Genomic DNA, 27821 nt, shown 5'->3' with positions numbered 1-27821 from the left:
ACACACAGACAGAAGAGCACACGCTCACAGGACAAAACAAACACGCGGAGCATGAATGTCCGAATCCCAACACAAAACTGAAACCCAAACTAGACCGAAGTGCTGGGATCCGAACACCACGCCCCGCACACAAAACACAAGGACAGAAGAGCACGCAGCTTGAGCATGCTCAAAGCTGCGCGCTCACACAAGGCAAGACAAACAATACAGGAGTGTCAGGGCTCTGTCACAAACCAAGAGTGAACTAGACCGAAGTGACAGAACCCTGACATATTCAGCTTTCAGATGATGTATAAATCTCAATTTCAAAAAATTGACCCTTATGACTGGTTTTGTGGTCCAAACGTCAAGTAAAAATGAGTTTTGATTGGTGGTTTAAATATATCAGTCAAATGGCCCCCTCATATCTGAATGGACTGTTCATGGACAGAATATGCTGTAATGTGCACTAAATTTAATGTGAAAACTTGTCTAGTTAGATTGACAGGACGATCTTGTTGCACAGGGACAGGGAGCACACAAGTATCTGTATGCAAGAATCATTTTTTAACAGCACTATGATATACGATATACCAGTAGCTACCAGTATGCTTCATCTAACCCCTCTCTCCTCTCCCCCTTCTCTTTTAGGTGTCTGGCCTTCTGAAGAGGTGATGGCCTACTACTGCCTGAAGAAACGTCACATGTTTACGTGAGACCCCCCCCCCCCCTCTCTCTCTCTCTCTCTCTCTCTCTCTCTGTCTCTCTCTCTCTCTCTCTCTCTCTCTCTCTCTCTCTGTCTCTCTCTCTCTCTCTCAATTTCATTTTAAGTGTGCTTTATTGGCATGACGAAAACTGTACATATTGCCAAAGCAATGGCAGCTAGGCAGCATGCAGAATGTGTGCAATGTAAAGTACAATAACATTCTGTTTCTCTCTCTCTTTCTCTTACACACACACACACACACTTTGGCTATATGACAGAAAGGCAAGGGGCACTTTTTGATTTGCACTCAAGGCGGTACACAAGCCTTTGATTTCCTGTTTTTACATTCAAGAGGCAGAGGAGGGAAGAGAGGCTTATCGATCACACAGCGGCAAGCTGAAGGTCAACTGGGCATATAGAGACAGAGCAGGGTTTTGCGCCCTTGGGCCAATGCTTCTGCAGGAGTGTGTGTGTACGGAGGATGTTAATACCCGTGTTCTGTTGTGATTTGGTCTGTGTATCGCTTTTGTGCATATGCAGACCTCTAAATTAAAAGCTGAAGTTAATTTGCATTAGTGTGTGTGTGTGTGTGTGTGTGTGTGTGTAGTATGTTTGTGCACGTGTGTGTGTCGATGTGTGCTCTTGTTCCTGTATGTCATCAAGGACTGTCACCCTCTCGCTATCTTCCAGACCTGTTATCAGGCACTCACCAAAAAGAGAAAAAGAGGAGGATAAAGCAGAACAAAAAAAAAGTCAATTTACAGAGAGCGCCCATCTCTTCTCTTCATCCCTTTGGTTTTTCGCCTTTCTTTCCACTAGCCCAATGTACAGCCAAATAGCTACCTGTCACTGGGGCTTTGTCCCCGTCGCGGCTCATACTAGCAGTTTTGTGCGCATTAATTTTTAATTGCACTCCCTCATACAACAATCGCTCTCTCTTCATCCTCCACTCTGTCTCTCTGTCAATGGAAGGTGTCGGATCACGGGCTGAGAGCAGACAAACACATGGAGACTGTTGTCACGGAGCGCAGAAATGACTGGCAAAGTGATGAAGTCAAGCTGCCAGTGTGTGTATGTGTGCAAGGACAGTTCTGGTGTGCGGCTGTGGACTGCTTTTGATCTACAAGGACTCTCTACTGTACATTCTGTGTATGACAAACACAAATGAACTCTATGCAAATTATAGTCTTTGTGTAAAATAATATGAATTACCTTTCATATGAATTATTCCATACGGGTGCTGTAGGTCTCTCTCTTTCTCTCTCTCTCTCTCTCTCTCTCTCTCTCTCTCTCTTTCCTCTCTCTCTCTCTCTCTCTCTCTCTCTCTCTCTCTCTCTCTCTCTCTCTTTCCTCTCTCTCTCTCTCTCTCTAATATCTATATATCTATGTCTATCTATATATATATATATATATATATATATATATATATATATATATATATATATATATATATATATATATATATATATATATATATATATATATGTATATATGTATATATGTATATGTGTGTGTGTGTGTGTAGGTGTTTGTATGTGTTAACTGTTATGTTTAACAAAAATGTATGGAAGCTTGTTTCTGCCACTGAATAAGAAATAAAAAAGCCAATTGTGACTTTTAATCTCACAATTCTTTTTTCTTGCAATTATGAGTTTACATCTCTCAATTCTTACAATTGGGAGATGTAAACTCTCAATTGTGAGAAAAAAGCCCCAATTAAAAAAAAAAACATTTTTCCGTGGTTGAAACATGCTTCCATTAAAATGGCAGGTTTGTTCTGAGAAAAAAAAAGCAATTCTAAATGCAAATAATAAAGTAATTATGCATAGATCCTTGTCCCCCTCGGTTGAAATCACAGCCCCACCCCACCAACCCCCCCCCCCCCCCCCCCCCCCCAAAAAAAACTGAGGGGCCCTAGAATGTTGGGCACTTCATGCTCTTATCTGTCGCAGCTTTCCTTACGTAGCAGAAGGGGAGGGGCTATCAGATTTCAATGCTGAATGACAGTAGTGTACAGTGTATAGTGCTTTATTTGGGACACAACTATGGTTGCAAGTTTTAATAAATTGATTAAAATTACATTTTAATAATTTTTAAAGATTGATTTAAAAGACTTAATTTACTATAAGTATGTTAAAATGTTTAATTTCAATGATGTGTTGGTTTGCCACTTGGTGTAAAGCAATATATGTAGAAATATAGGATATAGCACTTATAAAATAAGTAAATATTTTTGGATATTTACCATAGTAATACCATGGTATTCCAAGTACCTTGGAGTACTATATAAATACAATAGTAATATAAATATGCAGTATTAGGCTGCTGGAATACAAGATTTTCACAACATGCTTATGGGGGCAAAATGAATTCACAATAACTATAATATTGCGATTAAATATTGACATTTTGAAGAAGAAAAAAATCTGTCAGTCAAGTGCATCTTGTATATTTTGTGTTTCACTTCTTTGGCCATTTCATCTCAAAATAAAAGTGTAGGGAGATGGAGAGAAAATATTTTTTTTTTAAAGTATAAAAGCATGCAAAAATAACTTTCTGTTGATCGGAATTTTCCTGCAGTGCAGACTGGGGGGTCTAACACTGTCTTTTTTACAAAATATATATATATATTTTTTTGGATGTGGGTTTAGTGTATTTATTTCGTAAGTCATCTCTTCTGACATGATTTTCTTCGGCACTAGTAGCTACACAATGTGGCTGCATCCAAAATCGCATACTCCCCTACTATATAGTACGCGAAAAGCAGTAAGTGACAAAATAAGTATGTCCGAATTCACAGTACTCATAAAAGAGTAGGCAAAAATGATGGACACTTTACTATCCCATGAGGCCATGGGAGAGAATTTATGAATGGCAATGAATGCAACTGATGCTGGTAGGTCAAGATAATGACAACATGACAAATTTAGTATGTTGATCATACTTCATACATTGATACTATATAGAACATACTTTTTTAGCGGTCACAAAATAATTACTTATTCAATATAAGTACCTACTCAAGAGAGTACGGCTGAATCTGAAATTGCCCCCCTATAGTGGGCTCCGAAACCATAGTGAACATTATCGAGTGCACTCGTTCTATCCCACATTGCACCACAATAACAAGTGTACAGCTGATGTACACTCAACATCTGTCCGAACTCATTTTCATTCACTCATTCAAGTGAACTGTATTAGTGCACCAACTGTGTTGGAGTGTGGCTTGATTATTTAGGATTATCATGTGCATAAACATATCAATATTTCTTTCTTCTTTTTTATATATACTGGATATATAATGATTATCATAACTACTGGTATATTGCAACACCCCTAATTCAAAATACAGCATTACTGTACCATCTGATATATCATTGTACTGTACAGAATCGGAAAACCGATCCCACACGTTTAATTAACTTACAGTTCTTGCTGTTCCACAAATCCGCATTTCCAGCAGGAAAAAGGACAATTGCGCTTTCTTTTGTCAACACATATACACCCGCTCGCATGCAGAGAGAAGAAGGGAGAGGAAGGTTGAGATCAATGAGCCCAGTGGAATTGCATTCCAATCAATGGCATCCCCCTACACGGGCAAGTTAATTAGCGTTATTGTCAAGACACAACAGCCATCTCCCTCTCTGCTTCTTTCTTTATCTCTCTCATCCTCCTGTTTTCGTCTCATTTGAACTGAAAAACTTCACTCTCATACTCATGTACTTCAATTTTTACGCTAAACAGCCTATCAAGCCAATTCTGTCTCTCTGTCTCACAGGGGCTCCTCGGTGTGTGAGCTGGGTGGAGGGATGACGTGTCTTGCCGGGCTCATGGTAAGTCAAAAGTGAACGCAAAAATTACATACAGTACTCTCACACAGACAGACAATCACAGGCAAATGGGCAATTTGTATCAGCATGGGTAATCTAACATGGGCATATTGTAAGCAACATGAAATCGGCCGGTGCACATTGACATTTCTACCTCAGTGACCATAAACACACGTGGCCCAATGGGCTAACTTCATCAAAAGCGTTCAAACACACGGGCTTGCATATGCAAGCACTTTCTTTCTTAGTCTCTCTCACACACACACACACACACATACACACACACCAGTGGCTTAGGCTCTGGCTATGTGTAGTGTATAGTAGTTTGTAGTAGCCTCTCCAGATGGACAGGCTTAACATGTTATCGATTTCGCCTTCACAAGACCAGCCTACCCGTATCTCTCCACTCAATACCCCCGTGTTGTGACATTACAGACCACCAGTGGATCGCCCTCCTCTTCCCCAGTCGATCTCTTGTCTCTTTTTTTTACTCGCATTCCTCCTTTTCTCAGGTCGGACTTAGTGCTTGTGTTTATTTAAGTCCTTGACAAGGAAAAATGGCTCCTCTCCTTTGTCCTATGCCCTGGAGTGCTGTGGTTTTGGCAGTGCCGCCCGTGTTTTTCTTGGGTGACTGGTTGGTTTCCTGCAGGTCTTGATGCCCATATGGCTAGCTGGTGGTGCAGGCCCCGTGACCTGACTCATGCCCACAGGGCAAAAAACACAGCATCACTCTGGAGAGATATTTCTCCTGCATTGTCTCATTTTGTCAGTCCCTTTGTGTAATATTGTAACGTGCAATTCATATGTAATTCATATTTTAATGATGTTGCGAAGTGTGCATGTTCAAAACGATTTTTGCCTAGGAAAATTTGTCCAGGAAGCTGTTTTATGTTACAGCATGTTGTATATTCGTCACATTATGCCATCAAAACAGGAGGAACAAATCTTTGTTTCATATGGTCACCCAAGCTGCATTTATTTGATAAAAATACAGTTACACAGTAATATTGCAAAATACTATTACAATTTAAAATAACTGTATTCTATTTTAATGTTTTAAAATGCAATTTATTTCTGTGATGGAAAGCTAACTCATTATTCCAGTTTTCAGTATCACATGATCCTTCAGAAATTATTCTAATATGCTGATTTGCTGCTCAAGAAACATTTTCTTCTTATTATTATTATCAATGTTCAGTTGTGCTGCTTAATATTTTTGGGGAAACCATGTTTTTTTCAAGATTCTTTGATAATTAGAATGTTTCAAAGAACAGCATTTATTTGAAATAGAAGTCTTTTGTAACATTATAATTGTCTTTACTGTCACTTTTGATCAATTAATAAATCCTTATTTAATAAATATTTCTTTAAAAAACTTTTGAACGGAAGTGTAGAGAATATGCTAATATTTCTAATAATCCCATCTCTAAACTATGGTCTAAATAATCCCGTTCTCATAAGGACAATGTTAAAAAAAAATGCAAAATACAGTTTCATGGCTGGTAAGAAATATTAAAGAAAACATTACATATTTAAAATGAACTCATTCATTGGCAGGTGTGACAAAGTAATTTTTGCTTCCTGTGAAATGTCTAAAATCTAAAATCACTTCATTCAAAAGCACAAATATAAATCCTTGCAAGCAATTTTACACACACACACACACACACACACACACACACACACACACACACACACACACACACACACGGGGGGGGGGGGGGTGTTGTAAAATGTGGGGACATTCCATAGGCGTAATGGTTTTTATACCGTACAAACCATATTTTCTATCCCCCTACACTGCCCCTACCCCTAAACCTACACATCACAGAAAACTGCACAGTTTAATTTCTGTGAAACAAACCTCATTCTGTATGATTTATAAGCATTTTGAAAAGTGAGGACATGGGTAACGTCCTCATATTTCACCCTCTTTTTGTAATACCTATGTCATACCCATGTCATTATACACATGTGTCCTGATATTTCACAAAAACATGCCCATACACACACACTTACACACTCCCTGCTTCTGCCCTCTGTACCCCTCCAAACAACTGTTACACAGCACCTCTGATAAAGATGACTACTTGAATGAAAAGACTGTATAAAAAGAGGACAGAAAGAGCTGACAGTGGAGCAGCACAAAGGCAGAAGCTTCGCAGTACAAAGTTATATGAAGGGCATCAGGCAGGCCTCGCGAGCCGAGTAAGGAGTGACAGCAGAGCGCGATGGCCCCGCCTGATAAACGCCACACTGCAAATGAAAGGCTCGGCGCTCACCATCATCCCCTGTCACAATGCAATTACCCAACAGAGTGATAGCAAGATAGAGGGCTCCCAGCCACCGGGAATGATAAAAGTATTGACTGATTTGATTGAATGATTAAAATAATGCAGACATAAAATAAAAAAAACGGCTGAGACAGACAGAGATGGATGAGAGGGAGCAGGGGAGAAAGAGAGACGGGTGGTCGTTTTGGAGTAGGGCTTTAAAAATCAGCGCTCTTCAGATATGACTGCTTGCGAACAGTGTGCTGTGGATGTCTTGCTTTTGTTTTATGTATTTGTTTGTTTGTTTATTCTTCATCTTTTTTGCTCTTCTCCGGCAGATTGCGGTTTGTGCTGATGTGAAGGAAGTGCTTCTATCTGATGGCAACGAGAAGGCAATTCAAAGTATCCTTACATTTATGTAACTTCTGTTTCAAAAAACCTAGTGAGCTGCCCGCTCCCTACATAGGCAGCTGCTTTCTAAGGCAGTGCCTGAACTGAAATGGAACCTCATAAGTGACTGACATTCTACTTGGGCAGGATTTCTATACAAAGTGCATAGGAAACAATTACAGGCAACACACTTTTTTTTAAATAAGAATATATACTTATATACACTGTAAAAAAAATTTCAGGTCTCCAATTGAAAATTTTCTAGTGACCGATCACATCTAAATTTTTCAGTTGGCCAATTGAATTTCTGTGAATTGATGCAATTTGGCCTACTAAAAAATTTAGATGTGATCGGTCACTTTAAAATTTTCAATTGGAGACCTGATTTTTTTTTTACATTGTACCGAATACACACATATTGTTTAAAAAAGTTTTTGTATTTAAAGAAAGGGGTCGGTTTTTTTGGTCACACTTACATATTACTAGGATATTGGCTGTTTATTAGTACTTATAAAGAACATATTATTGGCTTATTCTGCATGACCATATTCTACATCACTTAATCGTACCCCATACCTAAACTTAACAACTACCTTACCTATTAAAAAGCAATTAGAATTGGACCCTAAACTAATGTGTGATAATTTTTTTTTAAAGAGAAGAAATTAATAATTTTAAGGAAGGATGCATTAAATTGATCTCAGATGAATGAATATTAGTTTGAGCTATTTTACTCATCAAAGAATCCTGACAAAAAATGATCACAACATTATTAATATAAGCAGCAAATTTTGAACATTGATAATTGTTATGAGCAAATTATCATATTAGAAGGATTTCTGAAGGATCATGTTTTGACAGAATGTCAGAAAGGAAACTGTTATTTTAAATTGAAATAATATTTCATTCTTAATCAAATAAATGCATCCTTAGTAAGAATAAGAGACTTCTTTCAAGAACATTAAAAAATCTTACTGACCCCACATTTTTTTGAATAGTACTGTACTGAAAGTAATGCTGAAGAAGAGAAAATTTAACATCTTAAACCAACCTAAGATGGTTTGCTGGTCAGGCTGTTTTTGGACACTGGTCAGGGTGTGAAACCAACTTAAAACTAGCCAAGATCAGCTTAAACCAGCTAAGACCAGCTAACTAAACCAGGTTAGGCTGGTTTAAATAGGTTTTATTTTAAAGGGGTGGTTGCATGCGATTTCACTTTTTAAACTTTAGTTGGTGTGTAATGTTGCTGCTTGAGCATAAACAGTATCTGCAAAGTTGCAGCGCTGAAAGTTCAATGCAAACGGAGATATTGTCTTTTAAAGTTATGGCAGTTTATTGCCTACAAAAACGGCTGGTTTGGACTACAACAAGCTTCTCCCCGGGTTGGTGACACCATAAACCCTTGCTATTAACATAAACAATGCCCCCGCGAACACGCAACAAAGTGGGCGAAGCCACGTCGCAGTCATTACGAAAGAGAGAGAGCTGTTGCAGAACTACAAACTACATTTGGCCATCTAACCAATCTAAGACCATTGCGTTTTTCGGAGGGATGGGCTTCATAGAAGCAGGAAGCAAACGAGCCATTCAAAGGACAGTGGAGACAGCGGTGTGGAATAAAGGTAAAATATAAGAAAAATACGGCGTTTAAAAAAAAAAAAAATATTAAAACGTTATACTGCGCCCCCAACACAACCAAGCCTAGAAAAAAAACACGGAAACCACCCCTTTAAGCAGCATTATAATTAACATTTCTCTTGTTCGTCCACCATTTTAAATTTTATTGTGCTTCTGGGATACTTAAAATTTGTCAAAAATGAGGTAACTTGGAAGGCAGCATAATTCAGTTGCCTAACGTTTGGAACAGCTTTCACATTGTAAATTGTCACCTTATTAAAATGCTCCATACAGAGGCAGCTCACTAGGTTTTGGAACAGAGCTTGTGTGTTTGTGTGTTTCCAAACCATTCCAAACATGACTTTGTTTTGCAGGAGTGCTGACAGCGAAACGTTTAGTGTGTATATTTTGAGTGTAGGCTCTCTTTGCAAGCGTAGCCAAGAAAAGACAACCTTGTTAGGTTTATTTAACTCGTATTTACCTCAGATATTCCACTCACTTCCACCTCTCTCTCACACACACACACACACATTCAGTCAGCCATTCTTAACGTGCGCTCTGTCAAAGAATACCCGCACATGCACACACACACACCCCTCGACATATCTGAATGTGAGGCAAATCATCCAGCTGACACCCGAAACCTGCATTTAGCATGTTTAATACATATTCATGTCATTGAAGGCTACCGCTGTGTGTGTTGACTCACCTGCTCCTTGTCTCTCACCCTCTCCCCCCTTCTTCCATTCCTCTATTGACTTTCCCTTTTGCCAGGAGCACAGATGAAGCTTAAACAGGTGACAGGGCACAGCTCGAACATTCTTTCTTCATTCCCTTTCTTTGCTTTTTCTTATTCCCGCTCTCCATCTCGTCTTTCCAGCGCAGTCACTCAGATTAGCCACGTCGCTTGGCTCACAAAGGCAGGAAAAACGGAGACGACAGACGTGACAGCAAAACGCCGCAAAATTACCGTGCCCACGTTCGTTAGTACAACAGCCAGCGCTGCCACTACAATGAGCTTTTATTGAATATCAAGACTCGAAGAACAATAGCCGTGGCATGAAATTAACACAATTCCTCATTGAGAAGAGATTTGTTTAAAAGAAAATGGAGGGAAAGGGAGCAGAGCAAGACATACTCAAAACATTCAGAGTCTGTCTCTAAACCGCTTCCTGTAATAGAGTGTGAAAAGACTGGCAGTAGGCTGATAGAGCATTAATTGGCAGTGCTTTGTTTCAGAGATGTGTCTGCCATAATAGAACGCTAAGAGATGATCTGATGATCGGACGAGGCCAGGAAAGGACAAGCTGTCTTGTGAGAACCATATACAGAGTGGGTTTTTTTCTGTTTTAGAGGAAAGAAAATGAAGGGCTGTTGTTTTATTGAAACTATTTCAAATTAGCATGGTAGTCATAGGTTTGCTCCAAACTGTCAATGTAAACATATATTCAGTTGTGTATATTCAGAACTTGTTTTTTTTTTTTTTTTCTTGAACCGTGTATATATATTTATCCTGGCTATATAATTTTATATTTTTATTTATACTTTATATACTATGTATAATTATACTATATATAATAAATAAATGTCGGTGTCTGTTCTTAGGTGGACAATTAAATGGTATATTTCATTGTGCCTGTCCACCTAAAAACAGATATTTATTGTGTAATTAATGTAATTATATTATATATAATTATTATTATCATGCAGTAACTGCAACAATAAGTAGTGTAGTATGTAGGAAGGATGTATATAGTCTATAATCTATATAGTGTATGTATAAAGCCTACCACAGATCAGTATCGGCCGATAATCACATTATATGACTCAATCGGCAGTCACTAAAATAGGCCACCAACAAATTGCAAATTGAAGACGTCAGACTTTAGCGCCACAGTCATGTCATCACCAGTGTGAAGTTCTCAAGAAACTATGCGTTTTTTGAGATTTGAAAGCCCTCACGCACAGTAAGCAGCGAAACGATATGTGTGCGCAATGTCTGAGAGAGGAACACACCTGGAACGCGCACACATAAAGCTGCTGCTCATACAGCGCGTGACTACTTATCACACTGGCCTTGAACGGTCAAATACACACATTATGTGTAAAATGCCCATCTGTGTGAGTATCTTTGTAAACACGGTCTTTTATGTCTTAGGCTATGCGTCCACCAAAGCGTTTTAGCCAGCCGAAAATGCTAGGCGCTCTGCTGAAAACACCTAGCTGTGGGCGCTTGAGAGCATTTTGGCAGTGAGTGTTTTTTTTTTTCATTTGAAACGCTTTGCTTGCTATGTTTAGGAATATCCGCGAAAAACAAGTAATCCTGCAGGTAAACAAGAACGAGTAATGCGTTTTGCGTTTTTTACCGGTCACCGAGACTTCAAGAATGTTCAACTTTAGGTAAAACGCAGCGCTCATCACCGGTACTTTTTACTCAGCCGTCCAATCACAGTGGAGGAGGGGCGGGACAAATACCACACCGACCAACTGTCACATTCTGCTTGTACAATGTAAACAGATGACAACAAGAAGCATAAAAATAGAACAAAATAATTTAAAACAAGAGCCAGAGCAAATACTTTACATTGTTTTATAGAATCATTACAGAAACAATCTGTGAAATGAGATGCTAGTAACACTTCTGAAGATATTCCATATCATAGCAAGCAAAGTGTCTCCACTGAAAAAAACCCTCGCTGCGCTACCAAAATGTTCTCAAGCGCCCACAGCTAGGTGTTTTTAGCATTCGGTGTTAAAGTGAAAGCAGGCTAATAAAGCTGCTGCCGTCCTTGCCATTTATGTAAATCAAACAGTCTCTCGTACTTGTGAAGATCATGCACTGTTTTTGTACATTTGATTACTTTATACAGTTTATATACATCTATTTCTAGTGCTTGAAGTTTAGTGCTCGAGTGTTGATGGTGAGCGACTATTCAGAACAGCTGCATATGTTTTGGATGAAAAGGGCAATAGACTATCTCCCCAAAATGCAGAAAAGCTTGAATTTATAAAGAGAATCCTGCCTTGCTTACTTAAGTAGGACGTAGGAAGACAAATACTCAGCACTTGCTGAATAATATTCCTGATCATTTTTTTATCAGTCAACTTCGTTTGTTCATTTAGGAGTTGCAGTGTTTCTATTTGTTTTTGTCACATATTGGACAATGTTTAATTACACCTTGTGGGTTGTAATTATTTTCAGTTTGACATTTAAGTCTTGTAGGCTCTTAAATAAGCCAGAGTATCCTAATATGGATAGTGTTTTGCATAAGCCCTGTTTTTAAAGGCCTGTTAATTGTAAAACTGTTTATTTGATTCTCAATCAAAACAACAATCTATATCATTACTGTAAATAATGTCTGTGGTATTACTTATCTGGGGGAAAAAACACTGACATTCAACAGGGAGCTTAATTATTTCTTATGTAAAGCTTGAATGATCAGGATCGGTATCGGGTGATCATGATGCAAAAAATCGGGGTAACACTTTAGTTTATAGTCCAATTCCCACTATAGTTGCGTATTAGCATGCATATTAGGAAATTGGCTGTTTATTAGTACTAATAAACCACATATGAATTACTTATTCTACATGACTGTATTCTATATTCCTTAATCCTACCCAATACCTAAACTTAACAACTAGCTTACTAACTATTAATAAGCAGTAATTAGGAGTTTATTGAGGCAGAAGTTGTAGTTAATAGTTAGTTAATAGTGAGAATTGGACCCTAATCTCGGTAATTAGTATCGGCTGCAAAAATCCTGATCAGAGCATCCCTAGTATATAGTCCAAAATTTATGGTTAAATTTTTTTGCCACAATTGGCCCACACTGGAAAACACAACCTGGTTAGTGTTGTTAAGACCCCTGGTATATGTCTACATATACACTAACAATTGGATTTTGCTCCATATACGATATGTAAATATATTATTTTTTTGCTTGCTCTACTAAATATGACTCAACTAGACATATTATTACAAGAACATATATGTACACACACTCTCTCTCTCTCTCTCTCTCTCTCTCTCTCTCTGCATACTTAATCAAGAAATAAGCCAATGAGCCCACTTGGGGGTGAATAAAGTGTATCACAAAGTGCTGAGTGGTTTCATGACTCAGTTTTGATCTCAGTCTGCGAGTTCAAAAGACTGGCTGAGCTCAGATTAAAGCTGTGCATGTATAATCAAGAGACCCTACTGTTAACTGCTAAATTTCGCTTCTCACACACTGTTTACAATCTTTAATGACTGCTGCCCTCTTGAGCTTTACAAACTCTATAAAGCAGCAGTCATGAAACTTTGGAAGACAATATATGCACAGGTGTTACACAGGAAGTGCAGTTTTGATCACACTGTGTCTCGGTTCAGCGCTGACCTCTCCCCCAGTGGTCTTTTCCTGATGGGATTACACTGTAAGCTTTCCACTCTCGCTCTCCTTAGCAGCAGATCGCACCAGTGTAATGCGCGCACCCAGCCTCCTCCCCTCTTTCATCGAGGGATTTGCCCTCCATCCCTGCGCTATAGATTGGATTTGCTACGGTTGTTTTCCATGGAGTGAGAGAGAAAGCGGGGCAGAAAAAGCGAGAAATCGTAATTGAATTAGTTTAAAACTGTCGAAGGGTCTATTCATAGATGCACTGACATCAATCCCGCAGAATAACCACAATGGGTGGAGGCCCATCCAAGGAGATGGCCGCAGGTTAAAAGCCTCCCTATTGATTACCTATGATGATGCTTTGCATGAGTTGGTTTTGAGCTCAGTGGTAATCTGAGGATGAGGTGTGGAGAGAAAAGGCTGTTACGGAAGCAAACGGACTGTGTGGGTTGATGTCATATCAGAGGGCCTGACATAATAGAGTAAAATGGCTAAACAAGAAATCAGCATGGTTTAATAGGCTCTAGATCAGAGGGATAAAGGAATCTATCTTGCGTTCCATCTGCATCTCTGAAGTAGCTTATACTTTTCTACTTTTCTTTATTATGCAACTTTTTATTGCAACACTTCTCACTGCTGCCTCTCTACAATTTCCTTCCATCCATCCATCCATCCATCCATCCATCCATCCATCCATCCATCTTCAATTATTTTTGCGTTCCCCCAAGAAACTTTGCAAAAGTTTGAAACGCTTGCAAAAACTCTGAAATATATTTTTTTCTTCCCACCTCATATTATTTAATCAAACACAAAGTTTTCTGGGGAAAGGCAAAAGCTTTGCTTGACAATGCAAAAGTAATATAATTTCGTAACGCTTTACTTACAGGTGCAGTGTGTGAATTTTAGCGGCATTTAGTGGTGAGGTTGTGAATTGCACTCACCCAAAGCTCACCCCTCCCTTTCGAAGCACATAGAGAAGCTACGGGGGCCGACACAGGACAAAAATGTTGTCGTCGGAGAGACCAGAGAGTAGCTAGCACTCTGTAGAGAGAAGTTACTGTAGAAACATGGCTTGGCAAAATGGTGACTTCACTGTAAGGGGACCCGCGGTGTATGGAGATAGAAATGGCTCATTCTAAGGTAATAAAAACATAACGGCATTATGCAAGGTCTTTATACACCACTGAAAACATAGTTGTGTATATTATATTGCATTTCTGTCAATAGATCCTCATACATACTACACACTGCACCTTTAAAACATTTATGTACAAGGCATTATAAAGGTATTCATAATGCACGTTGTAATGCATTACATTTCATAAATAGTTCAAATTCATTATAATATTTGCACATTCCTTAGTTACATCTGAAATGTATTTCTTTGTTTATTGTTTATTTTTCATGATGATTATTGATACATTATTATTAATAATATGAATAAATAATAATAATAAAGTATTATTAGAATGTTTGTTTGATTAGTTGAATTGAATAGTGAAGGAAAGCAGCCATCAAGTGTCCAGCAGACCTGGGAAGTCCTTCAGTACCATTTATAGCGTATCACCTCAAGTTGATTGACAGACTGTCCGGAGTGTGCATAGCAGTATTGACCAATCAGCATCCAAGACTGGAACTATCCAGTTTAGAATTTGTTATTTCATACTTTTGATGCCTTCACTATTATTACAAACTATGGGAAACAAATAGGTGTGTTCAAACTTTTGACTGGTAGTAGATATATTTGTCTTCATGATGTTGATGTTTGTTTTTCATGCTTTTATTAACTATGAAATAGCGTTGCATTTCTTGACAAAGAGCACCAGATGTGCGCAGTGTAATCGAGAGGAACAGACGAGAAGGGCTCTTCCTGTCTACCAATGTGTCCAGCAGGTAAGAACTCTCATACACGTCCCAACATCTCTGATAATGAAAGACAGAGCACTAATATTGCTTTTGCATTACTGCCATATGAAGTCCAGCTCTTATGTCAATACAAATTCAAGTGTTATTATTCACTGAATATGTGAATTCTTTGCGGAGTCGAGCATGCCATGAAGTATAGGAAAGTGTGTTTGGTTAAAGAGGCATTTACGGCACTTGTATTCGGGACATAATAGTGTCAATAAGTAGACAAAAATGAGGTCGCAAGGCTCCGTGTCACTCCCTGAACCCAGTTGGCCCGGTAACGAGGTATCCACAGCCCGCGGAGCGAGCGCTGCGCTCTCTAACATGCTAAGATGTATCCAGGCAGAGCGATGATGAGCCACTCGCCGTGATTGAATGCCCTCATCTAGAAAACTCAAACACACACACACTCTCTAACACCCCTCTCTCACATTTGCCAAAACACAGCTCATCCACTGTGCACACCATCACGCAAATGCATTATCACCTAAAAAGTAATTTTGGCACTCAGTGATCTAACCACTCTCTCCCCCTCTCGTCTCCTCTCCTCTCTCTTGCTCTGCACACTTCCCCCTCCCTGTGTATTTACACTGGGCTGATGAAGTGAAAGAGTAAACGTATAATTAGCCTGCATTACTTTGATTGTTTTCTTTAGAGATTAGGCTTCCTGTCAGAGCGCGCGGTTTGAGTGGGGTGAAGGTCGCGTGTGATTGGTTGAGGGAGGGGGGGGGGGTGGATTCGCTTTCTCAAGTCAGTGAATAAGCGGTGCGGACCCCCGCTGAGAGAGGAGATTGTATTTCCACAAGACGTAATTTTTGTTTACTGACTGTTAATAATGACTAATTAATAATCAGATTTGCTTGCCTGGAAACCGGCCCTAGCACTTAAAGAAAAGAGAGAAGACGATTGCCGCCAGACAACGGCGCAAATAAAACGAGTGTCAGGTGTGTGAAATGTCTCTGGACGCATCATTATTTCGAGGGTCTTGGATGAATGATAAATTGTGCAACAGGGTTTATGACGCAGCTATCATCCTGGTTCTGTCCTTTTTCAGGGTGGTGAGATGGGACAATGAGGCTGATGTGTCCGCTCTGGAGGGTCGCTTTGACGTGGTGATGTGCGCTGACTGGTAGGTTGACCCTTTTGTTGAACTGTCAGTTCTTCAGATATCCACCGACACCTTAAACATGACACCCGTACGATCCTAACGCCTCCAAAACAGATCTTTCGGTCCCAAACCGCTTTTATGATTCTGAGCAGAATCTGTACATCTCTCCACACCAGCCGTTCTTACAGCTATTACAAAATAAATATCATATCTCACACTTTACCATCATCTCCAGCCACAATATGTCTACACCCTTAATAAAAGTGTGCACCTTGTGTCCCGGTGATGTGCCATTAATATTCCTGCGCCCGTAACGCTTATCAGATGGCAGCCATCAGCTTGCGGATGGCACTGCATTATTTCCCCTCCGCCTGCGCCGCCAGGCATTTCCATTTTTCAGAAATTGCCTCTTTTTCATGCTTGGCGTCCCAGCAAATGGATGTCTTAGGCAAATTGCAAATAATTATGCCTGTGCAAGGAGAGAAAGAGAGCGAGAGATAGAGATTGTGGAGCAATACAAACATTTCAATTAGCCCGGTCCTGAACATGTGGAACCATTGCTTTGTTTTTGTTTTTCCCTTAACGTGTCTGTGTAAATGTGTTGTTGTGTGTGCGTTACACTAGTCTTTTACACTTATTTGGATGTAAATTTTACTACTACATTCAGACGTCATTATGTAATGCAAGAAAATGTTACGATACCTGAATGGTGTATTTTTAGATCATTTGGGAAATCCAGCTTTGGGAGGCATCATGTGATCAAAGATATTTTCTACAGTATTTCTTTATATTTACATGTTAATGTAGTTGTTAAAGAGATAGTCCAACCAAAAATGAAGTATGAATTATACCAAACCTGTATTTATTTATTATTTATTTACAAAGTAAATGTCTGTGTTGTTTTTGAGCCCAATAATTTATAAGAGGTCCTTGTACTGTAAAAAAATATCCTGGAAGTTTCAGAACTCCTTGTTTGTCCAAAAACAACTCTCAATTGAAACCAAGCTGCCAAAACGACTTGTTTCAGATATTGTTTCACTATGACGTCATAGTGTGGCAAAAGACCGTCTCTGCCTACTTCTACATCTTCTGAACTGATATGAGAGAGACACAAATACAGATTACTTGCACAAAAAATAGAGATGCCTCTGAGGATTACAAGGCGTTTTGAAGTGCCAAGTTATGGAAAAACACAGTCTTTGCAATACCTTTCTTGTGATCTAACATTAAAAAAGAGCAGATTAACTTTATTTTTAATGAAGTTCCATAATTTTGTTTACACAAAAAACTGCAAGTTATCCTTTGTCAACTATAGGCCTAACTGTGGTAACTCCAAGTACTTAAACTGAATAAACTATATGGCTGAATTTCACCAGTTGCCATTTATCAACATCGGAATTTTTCAAAGCAATTCCACATGTGTAATGGCAGGGACGTTGAAATGTATTTTAATATGTCATGTTTAATTAATCATAGCATTGGGCATTTACTTCCAAGTCTTAAATGCGGCAAGTATATCAAAACTGAGTGTTTCAAAGAGAGGGTCAAAAATTGGATAGAAAATAGCCTGATCTAAATTATTTTTGGATGTAAAAATGTTGCTAACATTATAAGTGGACCTCGGAGAACATTATTAAAAAAAAGCAAATATCTTATTTGTGTTCTTCAGAAGAAAGAAAGTTGAAAGTTGGAATGACATGAGTGTGAGTAAATTATGAAATTATTTAATTTGCCCCTTTAATGCATAACTATACATGTTAAAGTGTGCCCCTATTATGCTATTTTAAAGGTTCCTATTTTGTTTTGGAGGTCTCCTACAGCAGCTTTACATGCATCAAAAACACTTTAATTTTCTCATAATATACAATGCACATCATCACATTTTTCAATGATTCTCAAACGAGATTCTCTTTCTGCGAGCTACTCTGCTCTGATTTGCCAGATGGCCCAGTCTGTTGTGCTTGGTCTACCGCATACAGCGCTTGTCGGAAGCTAAACGTCCATTACATAACAGAACTTCAGCTCTGTAAAGTACTGTAAAGACAGTAATGATGACATTGATTTTACCACATCAATCCGAGTGTGAGTCCGATGATGAAACATTGGAAGAACTAGCTATTCAACCTGATCCTCCATTGCAAGGGCGACTTGAGCAGGATGTTTCTCAGTACTCACTACTCATTTTTAGGTATGTCAAAGGTATGCCATCAGCATTAAGTGTATGTCCATCAACAAACCCCTTGTGTATATTTCTAATTTACTACGGTGCAAATGCTGGAACTGTATCGATAACAGCGCGTACGTTAGCCGAGCACTAACGTGAATAACTGATGTAACATTACAAAACAAATTTTGCTCCAACCTTGTTCTTTACTCAAAGTAGTAAGAACGACAGACAACCTGCATTAATAGACACAGGTTTAGGAAACAGTGGCCCACAGCTGCTTAGCAGAAGTATTTCAGTAAAACAGTAATAACGTGAGTTAGCCGGTTAGCCAGAGACCTACACAATATAAAACACAAAACTACATATTTTGAACACCCAGTAGAAAATATATACATCAATAGTTATTCATACATACATGTTGTGATTCTGAGCAAGCTAGTCCAAATAAACTGGCTACTGACCCATCTTTCAAGAGCAAGCGTTTTGCGAATCCCATGTTGAACTCCGAGATTTGAGAAGCAGTAAAATTACGTGTTTGAGGCCGGGTCAAGTTGTTCACGGGCGGACAACATACAACATAGGCGGCATTATGCATATTTTCTAGTGATGTCTAGGCGGTTCAGAGTCGATTGTTTCTTTATATATTGTGCACTTTCAGCTTTACAACTTTGCAGAACGTTTACATTCACAAACAGCTATGTTACACACTGCATGAAAAACCATAATAAGGGCACTTTAAATTGTGTACCTGTAATGTAATGTTTGGCAGTGTTTTATGTATTTATAGTAAATCTGCATATTGAATGTACAGAAAAATGGCCAATGAATAAAGGAGATTATTAGAGAGATTCTATCCGTTCACTTATTCATGTCCGATTCTTTTGTATTGGTCCCTGCTCTCATTACATGAGCTATAATAACCCTAATTAGTACTTGAATTATATCCATTTTCGAATCATACACATTTTTCTATATCAAACTTTTTCTTAACACTATTATAGTTTATTACGTTGTTATTACATTGTTATAGGCGCAGCTCTAAACAGGATGTTCTTTGGCATTGTCGCTATCTAGCACAAAGTGGTGAGGCTGATGCAGGCGGGGAATAATGATACCTGTGTGTTCTCTGGCGATGATCACTAAAGCCTGGTACAGCCTACTATTATTCTAATGTCAGACAAATGGCAGCTAATACGCAGGTAAAATGTGCAGCAGAGGGCCAGCATGAGATTGATTTGTGTGTAGTAAAAAGATACTGTGTGTGTGTGTGTGTGTGTGTGTGTGTGTGTGCGAGAGAGAGAGAGAGAGAGAGAGAGAGAGAGAGAGTGGAAGAACGTATGTGCGGATGAATCATGCCGCGTTGGCTGTCCCCCCGTTGCTTGCGCTGGCAACTCATCTGTAATTGCCGTCGTCAGGAGAGTGATCGCTCGGCGATTAACGAACATAGCCATGCTGACGATCACCTGCGAAAAGGTCAACAGCCACACTTCTGCTCCGATTAATTATAGTCTTTCAGACAATCATCAAGAAAGGTAGGACATAATGCGGCGGCGCTCGCGCTAGGAGAAGAGAGAGAGAAATAGAGACGTAGCCTCAGCTATGATAGCAGAAAGTTCTTCCAAAAGACAGCCCTTGTTTCACCTCGTCTTTGTCTTCACAAGACTATGCTATTCTTGTCTGAAAACTGTTTTATAGCTATGCTAAGAGTTGACAAAAGCATGAAATTAGCACTTAAGGCCCACAGCTCTTTACTTGACTTGTGCAGTTTGGTTTAAAACAGTATTTTCTCACTGATGAGCAGGTTAAGTACTAATATGCTGTTTTAATCTGAAGTTTTCATTCTTTGTGATGTGCCTGTTTCACATCACATATATAATGCATTGCCTGTCTGTGCTCTTGTTGGTTTGTAGTTCTGTCTTGTTCCTGTTTCACATTATACCGATTATCTGCAACTGTGTCCTTAGTTACTTCCGAAAACGCATGCTGAGGAAGTGTTAAAAAAAGTACATTTTGTATAGTATATGTGTAATATGAATGAAAATCTGGATGTACTACATCCCCCATGTTATGATTGTCATGTGATCTGCATCGTCGGTTGTGTCACTGAATTACTGAAAATTAAGTGATTTCTTGGTTACTGCATTGAGTATATTCCTTTTAAAAACGGCCATAAAATATAAAATGGTTGGCACTGAAATAAGAGTTTTTACGATTTTTTTTTTTTTTTTTACTTTTTAGCTGGGGCTGCAAATGCTTTTTTATAGGACTTGTGATTATCACTATATAAAAAATAAAATAAATAATGATGATTATTATTTAGATTACTAATTTAAAAAAAGATAAAGATATAGTTAAAAAAATCAATATTAATGAATTGCAGAGTTCACACCACAGCTTTAACAATAATGGCATTATCACGATTTTTTTCCAGGTGATGAACGATAAAAACATTGACAGCCAATCAGAGTCCATCCAGCTGTTACGAACTCGAGCATTTAAAGCGGCAGACAAGTGTGCTTAGAATGAACAGAACAATATCATCCACTGGTGTGGATGCTAATATAGTTATCTTTATAGTTATCGTTCCTGGTGTGGACGGGCCTTTAATCTCTTCATATTCAAACATGAAAACATCAAGCTTTTATTTTGGTGGAAGACAGAAGCTTCTCTTTTTAAAGTCTTAAAGATTGAAACTACCTTGTAACCAATCAGGTCAACGTTTCTGTTGATATGAAAAATTGTGTATACATTTAGCAATATAACGGGTGAATTATGTATACGATGTATATTACAATGTTATGATGAACTATATGCCTTTCTCCACTGACATTCCATAAAGCGTTTCTAAGGATACTGATTTTTAGAATGCAGACTGAGATGGTGAATGTGAACATGGTATATACACGAGGAATAGGGGAGTGTGGGGCACAACCTAACGCGGGGTTAGTTGTAACACGCATGTTTTAACCCTTTCCACACATGCCAGAATGACGAAACTTAGTGCATTTACTAGTTGCCATATCAACATTATTTAGAGAAAAAATAGCGCCAAAATTCAAAAATCTCTGGAAGATATTACTGAACATGTTTTTAACCATAGCAAAAGTAAATTTCTTACTTAAGTTTAGTTTTCATCTCTGTTTTTTGTGTTTATTTAAAATAAGACAAATCCAATAATATTTTAATCTTATATCTGTTATTTAACAGTTGAGATGGTTCTTTATTGCTGATCTTACCAGCAGAAGACACGAGCCGCGATTTAAATCCCAGTTGCGCAGATGGGGTGCGTTGTAACACTGCGTTACAATGAGCCCCTATTAGAAATATGCCATTATATTCTATACTTGTATGAATTCTTTTGAGAAACCATGAGAAAAGGGTGAATAATGTCTGAGAGTTAATGTTCAGAAATTATTAATTATTATTATGTTTTGAAATATGCTGTATTTAGCGATGTGTTTGTAGTCAAACTCAAAAATGCTTATATTTTTAATGATTAAAAAATGCCATTATTTTATTTTAAGAAGTTAATAATTGTATTTTGTTGACAAAATATTTTAGTTTGTCTTGTATATTTTTTTGATTATATCAGGTAACATTTTAAGCTGTTATTTGGTCATGTTACATTGTGCCCCACCACATGTTACAATGTACCCCACCTATGGGGCATGTTGTCACATTTCACTTCCATTCTTTTCTCGGGGTAAATAAAGAAAAAAGTATACACTGTATTAATGAAACAAAACCACATAATTGTACTAGATGTGTGCAATTAATGTGGGAAAAAATAAATACTCTGAACCCCAAGTGGATTTACACAAACTGAGAAAGTCAAAAAGTGTTAGGTTGTGCCCCGCTCTCCCCTATTCACGCTTCTCTGTCTGGCAATCCGATGGACAAGTCAGGGTTTGGCGGCCAGGAGAACGGCACTTCCCTGACTGCATTGTGCCAAGTGTAGAGTTTGGATTATGGGTTGGGGTTGTTTTCCAGGGGTTGGGCTTGTCCCCTTAGTTGCAGTGAAAGTAACTCTTAATGCTTCAACATACCAAGACATTTTGGACAATTTCATGCTTCCAACTTTGTGGGAACCGTTTGGGCATGGCCCCCTCCTGTTCCAACATGACTGCGCACCAGTGCACAAAGCAAGGTCCATAAAGACATGGATGAGCGAATTTGGTGTGGAAGAACTTGACTGGCCTGACCTCAACCCGACAGAACACCTTTGGGATGAATTAGAGCTGAGACTGCGAGCCAGGCCTTCTCGTCCAACATCAGTGCATGACCTCACAAATGTGCTTCTAGAAGAATGTTCAAAAATTCCCATAAACACACTCCTAAACCCTGTGGAAAGCCTTCCCAGAAGAGTTGAAGCTGTTATAGCTGCAAAGGGTGGGCCCAGTCCATATTAAACCCTACGGATTAAGAATAGGATGTCATTAAAGTTCATGTGCATGTAAAGGGAGACGTCCCAAAACTTTTGCCAATATAGTGCATGCAAACATGCTTGCAGGGAGTCTGTTTTAAAGTGCTGTGGCACTCTGGAAAAACATGGTGTATCCCATCACTTAGATCCTTAGTTGGATTCGCGGTAACACCAGGCTAGGGTCAAGTATGTGAAGAAGCAGTCAGCCGTGCTCCATGATAAGTGAATCAGTCATCAGTATCCTCCACTTGATCCCTCCAGCAGTTCCCATGGCAATGGGCGCCTGAAACTAACAGGTGAATCTTCATACAGTATGTGTGTGAGATTCCCTTTGGTCCCTTAGGTAAAAACAATTCTTGTGTGTAATCATGTCTGTTGAATTGACTAGACAACAGTTAAATAAGATGTGTGTGGACATGAGGGGAAACATACTTTATTGAAACATTGCTGTCTATGCAATGGTAGTCGTTATGTTTTGTGACCTCCCACATCAACTGAACCAAAATTGAGAGTGCATGTTTCTTAGTGGTCCCTGGATTATGCTTAGACCGCTTTACATACACACACGGAACATGGAAGGGTTTTGCTACACAAACATACACACGGTGTGAATTCCTGCAGTGGTCTCGTCGCGATCACTGTTGTGGTGATTGAGTGACTGCGATAGAGCTTGGCATCTCGGCTTCCTCTAAGCTTCCTGTGTGTGTGGATTCTGAGATAAAGGCTTTTGTGCATGTTTATATATTTATTTATTTATTTATTTATTTATTTTAAGGAGTTACTGTGTTGTGTTTTTTCATTTCTGGTTTCTTTCACACCTTTTATGGTTTACTTGCCCCTAGTTGAGCTCGCTAGTGCCAGTGCCAACTCATTTTGTGCAATCATTTCTTTTTTTCTTTTTCCTTTTTTTAAGACATGGTGAGTTATGAAAAATGAAATGAAAAAATTGATTTACATTTTAAGAGCACCTCACCTTAACAACCTAAGTATGCCTATTTGTGTCACCTGCCATGCTGCATTGATTTGCCCTTTTAACTATAATAATAGTACATAGAAAAAGATAAAGTAACACATAAATATAAAAAAAAGCACTAAAATGGAACTGGTCAATAATGTTTGGAAATTGCTTAAATTTTTCCAATTTTTTTAGATGTAGTATTTAAATTGACCATTCAAAGCATTTCAGTGTTGAGTTCTGTGTAGTTTGTGATTTCAAGGTTTAAAGCTTCATAACATTTCAGTCAGCTGAATTACTGAGTCATAACAAACACACTAATGTGAACGACTGTGAGAATATGTGTGATATATACCGGTCACAATTTTGGACACACTTGACTGACATGTTTCTTATGATCGTAAAGGTTTGTTTAAATGCAGTTTATGTTTTGTATATAAATAAATATTCAGACACCAGATATAATTTTTTATTTATTTTTTACTAGTGGGTGCAGGACACTATAGTTCATGTAACTGAGGATAGCAAAATAAAGTAAACTGTGACATATTATACCCAAAATTCTTCATACAGTGGACTACCAGTAAAGTTGATAAAAATTCGAGACCAAAATTATTCAGACACTTTGACCATTACATACCTTTCTATCAAAGTTATTTGACACTATCAAGATTAATTTGATCTGACACAGTTTAACTGAATTCTTGTCATATTTTATTACCATTTTCTAAACTATAGGGAATAAACTGTGAGAAATGTTGACGTGTCTGAATACATTTTGGTTTGTATGTATTTATGTATGTATGTGTATATGTGTGTGTGTGTGTGTGTATGTGTATATGTGTGTGTGTATGTGTGTGTGTATATATATATATATATATATATATATATATATATATATATATATATATATATATATATATATATATATATATATATATATATATATATATATATATATATATATATATATATATATATATATATATATATATATATATATATATAAACAGTCTCTTCATACATGAAGGATTTTAACTCTAATCATCAATAATGTCAGTCATTTTAGCATAAGCTCCAACAACGCTGTTTGATGGTATGATTTTTACAAGTCATTTATCTGCCTTCAGTGAATCCTTGAGGTTTCATTGTGGGGATGAAGTTAATGCACTCTGGATTAGGTCAGATTAAGTATTAAAATCGCATCAGAGTGGCAACCCATGCATATTTTAATCTTACTGCCGCAACCTTCAGATTAACACATTCAAAAATATATCAAGACAAGCCCTACTTACAGTGTGTTTGTCTTCTGCCGTTATCATCTTGGTGAGCTATGTAGGGTTTTGTTTAGAGTTCTGTACTTCTGTAATATGCTACCACACTTCTATGTATAGCAATGTAAATGCCCTGTTCACACGGGTCAGACAAGCGAGAGGGATTTGAATGTCAGTTAGCCACTGTTTAGGGTGACGACAACAAGCAAATCTTGTGGCTCTGATTATTGCAGGTGCTGTTGCAGATGGTCATTAGCTTTTAATAAACAGAAAATGCTTTTTATAAAAGGAGAATGAATGAAAAGCAAGTATTACATCACTCACAGGTCAATATATGGAAGTAAAGGAGGAAGTACCATTGGTGAAGTCGAAAGGGTTTTGTTTGACGTACCCTGTCAAGGCCAATGTAGCCGGTCGAACATTCCTGCACTCTCACCCCTAAACGCACCCTCTATTGTCCAGACTGACCTACTCAACCCAAAACACAGGGTCAAAAGTTTAACTGCTAATGAAACGCTTCGAGCCATCACACTTTTGACCGTTAGACGTGGCCAGTGAGATCACACAAATATGGTTTCATCAACATAACTCTGACCTTTTACTCCTAGCAAAGGCGAGCAGTGTTTTTTAGCTGGCTCAGAGGTGATTGGACCCTTTTGCTAGTAAAAAGTTCAATTCTAAAGTCAGTCTGGAACATAGTTTGCTTTTGGAAAAAGAGTATGATGAATGGGGGGAAAAGACAAAAGAACATGTATACGAAGTTCATTAAACTGATCAAAAGCGACAGTTTGTATAATGTTACAAAATAATTCTACAAAAAATCATTTGAAGTGTGTGCATGTGCGTGTGTGTGTGTTTCCTCTAGGTAAGTATTACCAAAAATCTATTTTTTGTCCTCATAAGGAAAACACCTTATAAATCATACAAAATGATGGGGTTTTTTATATGTAAAAATGCAGAACGTTTTCTGTGAGGGTTGTGTTTTGCGGTGGGGTTAGGGTTATGGGATAGAATATACAGTTTGTACAGTATTTTTATTTTATTTTATGGAAAATCAACATAAAACAGAAACCCAACACGTGCACTATATGTATGTATATGTGTGTTAAAAACAAATATATGCATATAATATATAATAAAATAAAAATGCACCGTAAATCAGAGTATTTAATCTCAAACTGTCATTCTAAGATATTATTGTTAAATATTTACATTTTATTTTACATATATTCATTTAGCAGATGATTTTATCTAAGGTGACTTAAAAAAATAAAGGGAAAAATAAGGGACCAGCAATTAAAACAATTGTATATTAAAAATTCAATTAAAAAGTATGATAAGTTATTAAATACAATCCTTGTTCATTTAAGGGCTGCATTATTATAGATTAGTCATTTAGCAATAGACTTAATTGATCAGCCAATTTATATTCTTCTTTGTGAAATGAAATGTTCAGCATTGGTTTTGACATTTGAAATTGTGTTTATCACTGAAGGGTTTTTCTTGTTCTGTTTCTTGTTTCATGTGAACGTCACCTGATACTTCCTTGATCATTCATCTCTGCTAGCGTGTGTGTTTTACATTTGATTTGAATGCTGTCACACCACTGAAACAAGATTTGTTCACATCTGAGGGAAAAAGAGCATCTGCATCTACAAATAGTTTATTTTTCCGCCATGCTGGTGGATTTATTCGCAAACAATGAAAATAAATAGCCTGCTGCTTTATCTGCTGCATAATGCTGCTTTATCTGGAACCATTATCGTTGCAATGCATTCTAATCTTTCTAGTTTCTCTGTCTTTCTCTTCTTCTCTTAGTCTGTTTCTTGACCAGTACAGAGGCAGTCTGGTTGATGCACTAAGAAGATTACTGCGACCTGATGTAAGTGACTGTGTGTGTGTGTGTGTGTGTGTGTGTGTGTGTGTGTGTGTGTGTGTGTGTGTGTGTGTGTGTGTGTGTGTGTGTGTGTGTGTGTGTGTGTGTGTGTGTGTGGACTCTCAGTAATTAGTTGGCATGCAGTGATTGAGCGAGTAATGGAATGGCAGGATTAATATCATGTAATACTTTAATACTTATTATGTGCAACTTAGATTGGGTCATCTCATCTATTTTATGCTCTGCACTAATCATAAGACCCACAAGCCCTCTTTCATGCCCCCTTGATATAAGACCCTGTACAGCAAATGAAAAACACTTCAATGATAACAATGGATTTGTATTTATCTTTAAGGTTTTTCATGTCGACTTTGATATGTGATGTCTTATTGAGGATGGTGTGCTGTGAGCGGTGTGTGTGTGTGTGTGTGACAGAGAGTAAGTGTATGTGATGGAAGACCAAGAAAATAATTAAATTTGGGTCTCCCTTAAAACACAATTTTCTCTCTTTTTTATTTAATTGGTTTACAGTCAAAAATTGGACAAAATGCATTATGCATTAAATTCTGTTGTTTCCGCCACAACTCAAATTAACAGTCATTTTATGATGTAATTTTATTAATAATAAAGTAATAAATAATACGATAATGAATAATACTTGGTAATAGTAATTTTATTTGAATAATAAATAATAATATGAAATGTATATATATATTTTATTTTCTTCACATTTGATATTTTATACAAGCATGGTCTTTGCTTACACTGTTGTCTCTGTTTAGCTTGTCAGTCAAAATAAATATTGATACAAAAATTATAATATTTGGGGGATTTAATATTTTAATAATTTTTGGGGTTTTCACATTTTAAGGTTTAAAGTCTGGGTCTGTGACAAGAGTAACAAAATCCATACACACAAAGCATTTGAAAAGTGAC

At 37.8% G+C, this 27821-nt stretch overlaps 1 protein-coding gene across 1 annotated transcript in view; it reads left to right on the top strand.

Annotated features, from left to right (window-relative positions):
- The window catches only part of camkmt (calmodulin-lysine N-methyltransferase), a 134444-nt gene that overhangs the window by 94318 nt on the left and 12305 nt on the right, over positions 1 to 27821 (top strand). Inside the window, exons 4-9 of the mRNA XM_079842619.1 lie at positions 631 to 691; positions 4464 to 4518; positions 7127 to 7190; positions 15001 to 15067; positions 16137 to 16211; positions 26828 to 26891. Coding sequence (XP_079698745.1) covers positions 631 to 691; positions 4464 to 4518; positions 7127 to 7190; positions 15001 to 15067; positions 16137 to 16211; positions 26828 to 26891 — 386 coding nt within the window. The remainder of the gene's footprint in view (positions 1 to 630; positions 692 to 4463; positions 4519 to 7126; positions 7191 to 15000; positions 15068 to 16136; positions 16212 to 26827; positions 26892 to 27821) is intronic.

This window comes from Gobio gobio (assembly GCF_949357685.1).
Source record: "Gobio gobio genome assembly, chromosome: 18".
In the NCBI taxonomy this organism is placed as follows: Eukaryota; Metazoa; Chordata; class Actinopteri; order Cypriniformes; family Gobionidae; genus Gobio; species Gobio gobio.
The sequence above is the reverse complement of the archived record's forward strand: the minus strand, read 5'-3'. Positions and strand labels throughout refer to the sequence as shown.